The sequence below is a fragment of the Austrofundulus limnaeus genome, unplaced genomic scaffold (genome assembly GCF_001266775.1).
Source record: "Austrofundulus limnaeus strain Quisiro unplaced genomic scaffold, Austrofundulus_limnaeus-1.0 Scaffold33, whole genome shotgun sequence".
NCBI classification, from domain to species: domain Eukaryota; kingdom Metazoa; phylum Chordata; class Actinopteri; order Cyprinodontiformes; family Rivulidae; genus Austrofundulus; species Austrofundulus limnaeus.
This window is the reverse complement of record NW_013952435.1, coordinates 2,320,130-2,324,760: the sequence shown is the minus strand read 5'-3', so window position 1 is coordinate 2,324,760 and position 4,631 is coordinate 2,320,130. Positions and strand designations below refer to the sequence as shown.

Sequence of the window (4,631 nt, the reverse complement as noted above, 5' to 3'; positions counted from 1 at the left end):
ACCTGGCACTTCTTTGTTCTCTATTTACCTCAAATTTTAAAGAAGATACAGCAGAATATGGGCAGGTATAGTGTAAAGGAAGCCAAAATAAAAAATAAATTAATAAACACTGAAAGGCCTTCAGACAGTCTCAAGAACTGTTGATTAAAATCCAATTAAATAGTACATATTGAGTAGGGAATGTGATGCAGCTGTTTAACCTGTAATTTCAATGTTGGTGTTATTTCTGAGTCTGTTCCTGAACACCAGTGGGAGGGGCCGGGAGCCTGGTTCCTCTCTGCGGGGCGTGGTTTCAGACACGTCGGCCTATCCTCGCTGTCTGCTCCGCTGCCTGGGAGAACACGGAACCAACGCACAGTGCTGCATCTCTGTACGGACGTCTTCTGAAGCACTCATGGTTTTTTTGGACCGACCAGTGTTTTAGTTGTCGTTAATGTGAGTGAACACGTCGTTTTATTAGCTGTGAGACAGTTTTATGTGTTTAGCGGTGAGTCGGGACAGCAGCCTTACCAGCTGTTTAAGCTAAGCTAAGCTAAGCTAGCTGGCGTTAGCTGCTCTACGGAACAGTTATTTCACTCGATGCTTAATCTTAAACAATACGAAGGGTGAATTAAGTTAAAAGCGCTTATTACGAGTCAATAAATAGGCAACAGCTAATCTTTTTTTGTTTAGTTTTACTGTCGGATTTTTGCCTACGTTACTAGCAGCTAAAAASAAAACAGAAGGATCATCACTTGCTGTGTAGTTTTTGATTTCCGAACATGACTGCAAGAATTTTAAGGTTTCGTGCTTTAATTTTGCGCCTTTTCAAATTGAAATGACTCTAAACGTCATGTATTTTTTTTAGTCTTGAYAGTCAAAGTTGACGTGCTGTTATCCATGTGTTAAACAGTCTCAGTAAAGCGAAATGAGCCACACCAAAAAGACAGTGTACCTTCATGTTAGCAGACTTGTTTTGTTTACTGTAGATGCACAGATTACACGAGAGAACACTAAAATGTGTCATTTTAATTAACTAAACTGAGCTGCCATCTGTTCGGCTTGTTTTGGAGGATGAAAAGCWCAGGTGGGCTCCTGGGTCTCTTGCTGTAATACTTTTTAAAAAATGTATCTATAAACAAAACATTGGTGTGTTTAAAATTGCCGGATCTGTGCAGGAAATTAAGCAGCATTTATAATGTAGACTGTCTTAGATTCAGTTTACAACATGACATGTTTAACTTTTCTATGTTTGTTGTTGATATTTCCGGTGAATTATAACAAATTACCTCCATAACTGTGATCAATCAGAAAATTAATGTTTCTTTGATAATATTTTAAAGGTATAATCCAGGCGTGTGTGTATATTCACAATTTGTATTTTTTTAAATCCCTTTGAAAGAGTTTTGATGAACAATATTAGCTGACTAAATCTATATATATTTTTAAAGGTAGGGATGTGGATAAATTTTTAATCCTGCTCCACGTATTTGTGTTAAATGTTTTGTAACTTCCACTCTCGTCACATACCTAGTAACATGTTCCTTTTAACATGGCGTGCCTCTGCTATGCTGTAGTCACAAATAAACAACTGTGTGTTATTGGCTTCTCGTGAGCTGATCAGTACATTATGATGGATTTTGTTACTAAATTAACAAATAACTGCAGCCTGGTCTTTCACTTGTTAGCGTTTTTACTTACATCAGTGAACTGCAGTGTCTGAACCACAATAAGGAAAAAAAAACTTTAATTAAAAGGGTTTTGGCTTCAATTGCAGCTCTGGGTCTTTCTAAAATACTTCTCTGTTAAAGCTTTAACCATCTGCAACTTATATGTTCAACCAAATCCTACATTTTAGTCAGCCTGAAATTATTTTTCAAATTCTATTATACAGTTATACTATTAAGTTTATCTCTAAATGATAGGTGACTACATTAATGTAATTAAATCCTTGTCCAATGCAAATTATTCAACTTAATCTTTTATGAAAATCTAATTTTCAGTTGTGCCAGGTCAACACACCTAACAGCATATGTGGCTAATGTTTGTTTTGACTGTGAGCATTGATATTTTGGATATCTGCAAAAAAATTAGTTTTACTTCATCTGACTGGTACAAACCAGTTTATTGAAATGACATTGATTTGTTCCCAGGATTGATTAGTAGCGGGCTTGCTTTCATAAAGTAAATTATAATAACATCATTCAAACAGACATTGAGCATTAAAATATATAAATACCAACCAATATTTGAAAGTCTTAAGTGAGTTTCTTATTTTAAAATCAAGACTTTGTTTACATTTTATTTTGTTCTTTTAGTCCAGAACATTGAGCAGAACAGAACCAGTGTGCAGTTAGATTAAACGAAAAGTATTTTCTGCACTCACTGCAAGACTAGTCTCTACTGGGGAATTTTACAGATCACAGAATTATTCGTTTTGAAAATAATTACCTTCATGGGCTCGTTACAAAGATTCAGACCTAATTATAGGAGCTTTAATTAGCTTCCCTCGGCTGGCAGCGAGGAGTCAAAGAGACGAAAAAACAAATTTGTGTCACGGGACAGTCCTTTTGAATTTTGACTTATTTTAGCTCATGTGGCACATGTTTGTAGAGATCCATGAACAATTGTACGCCAACAAATTATCTTGAAACTGATACCATTATTACTGATATGTATCACTGAGCAATTTATTATATTTAAGCTACATAATTTAATTATAATTATACAGGATTTTATACTATCTGTGTCCTACATGTAATATTTGTGTTTAAGAATGTCTCTGGATAAATTGTCTCATTGCATTATTGTGAGTTTTATAGACTCTTGTGATTGTTTTTTTTTTCATTAGACTAGCTCAAAAAATAGTTTACTTGCTCTTTTCCTGGTCCCTTTGGTCCCCATTGTCACGGACTGCTAAACTCTCTAATTAACCCATGCCATGTCGTGTTTTTTTTTTCTTCCTGCTGAGTTCATTTGACAGTTGGTGCCTGAATTGTTAATAGGATATCAACAGGTGGTTGCTTTAGGCCTCAGTRGTGCGAACTCCTCCATCCTGTAGTTTGAGAAGGGCACACACGGCAGCTACAGATGCACACCAGTAGGCATCAACTTAATTGTTAATCATCTTTCTGTGACACTTCTGAGTTCAGAGGCTTCACACATTTTAGAATAAAACTCTGGAGCTTAGCTGAACCAGTGGAAATTAGTTTAAGTTGAGTTTTGCCCGTAATATTAAAAGACGTTGCATTACATCACACTTCATTGTAAATTAAATCTGAGGTGCCAGGTTGCAATGAATGAAGCCCGTTTCTGGCTGCACACCATTTACCAGCCAGCTGACAAAGCAGGTCGCCAGGTAGGTGGAGGTTACGCTCCATTTCAGGTGGCGTATCAGACCAGATGCTCCGCAGAGATGCGATGGCGAGAGCGTCGTTCACCCACTTCGACCATAGACCACTTTCAGTGATCATCTCAAGGGAGTTCTTGGCTAAATAAAAGTTAAACACATTTTAAAAAAGAAACAGGTTTCAATGCCAATGTAATGAATAAAGACAGTGAATCTTATTAATAGGATGAATTACAGAATTTTTGTGAATAATTGGGTAATTTTTGGCATTTTTTATGTCTTTACTAATACAGCAATAAACTTAGATGAGTCTGACAGGTAATCTCTGATTTAAGGGGACATTTCCTCCTTTGCTGCTTGTTATAATCTTTAACCGGATCATAGCTCAGCTCACTGTAAATCAATATGCTTACTTCAACAACATTGCTATTTTTACTAGATTTGGTATTAGCAGCATACTGTTCTAAACGGGTGCTTAAGAGATGTGTATGCGTTTATAGAAAACTATTATACGTTGAATTGTGCTCGACAGGATGCTAACTCACAGCTGAGAACGTCGGCACACACTGATGTTGCATAACTTGGGCTTTTTTGATAAGTACAAATGACTAAGTGTAAATTTCATAAAGCGTTGCTAGAGAATGTGGCGCTAGCTGTGTTGTTTAAGTATTGCTTTAAATTCAGTGTCATCAGTAAAGCAACCTAACGACATCACACCTCCTCCGTGCTTCATGGTGGAAACCATGTAAACAGATACAATTTGAACAAATCAGACCAAAGTACAGATTTCTATTTTTAAAACCTAAATTATTCTCTCTCTCTCTCTCTCTCTGCAGTATGTTCCGCTTGCGGGTGTTGTCCGCCGTTTCGGTGGGTCTAACGCAGCTGTCCCGCTGCTACCACAGTGGAGCCGCACGAGGGACTGGCCGGAGGAGGCTGATGCTGGCTGCCCTGGCTGGGGTGACCGGTGTGGCTGCTAGTACTGGAATACTTTGGAAAAGGTAAGTGCCTTTAAAGTACCTGTGACATGCATATTCTTCAAATACAAAAAGTCAAAGAAAACATCTTTATATTTAAGAAAGTTGGAACAATACACACGATTTTACCCATTTTGTCCCTTAACTGGTGCATTTTCTTTTGAGCTTGACTCAGCCAAAGTGAAACAGGAAGTGACATCAAAGGGGAACTCGTTAACAAACCAAGCTCCCTGGTCTTTGTTTATCCATCCATCCATTTTCTGTACACGCTTCTTCCTTTTTCAGGGTCGCGTGGGTCACTGGTGCCCATTTCCAGCAGTCACAGT

At 37.6% G+C, this 4,631-nt stretch overlaps 1 protein-coding gene across 4 annotated transcripts in view; it reads left to right on the top strand.

The window, feature by feature from the left end:
* Nucleotides 1–308: 308 nt before the first annotated feature.
* The window catches only part of micu1 (mitochondrial calcium uptake 1), a gene marked incomplete at its 3' end in the record, with an annotated part of 38,686 nt that continues 34,363 nt past the window's right edge, over nucleotides 309–4,631 (top strand). For 3 of the 4 annotated variants that reach the window (XM_014006003.1, XM_014006002.1, XM_014006001.1), the window contains 2 exon segments: nucleotides 320–435; nucleotides 4,165–4,329. In XM_014006003.1, coding sequence (XP_013861457.1) covers nucleotides 4,166–4,329 — 164 coding nt within the window. 4 annotated transcript variants of the gene reach the window in all.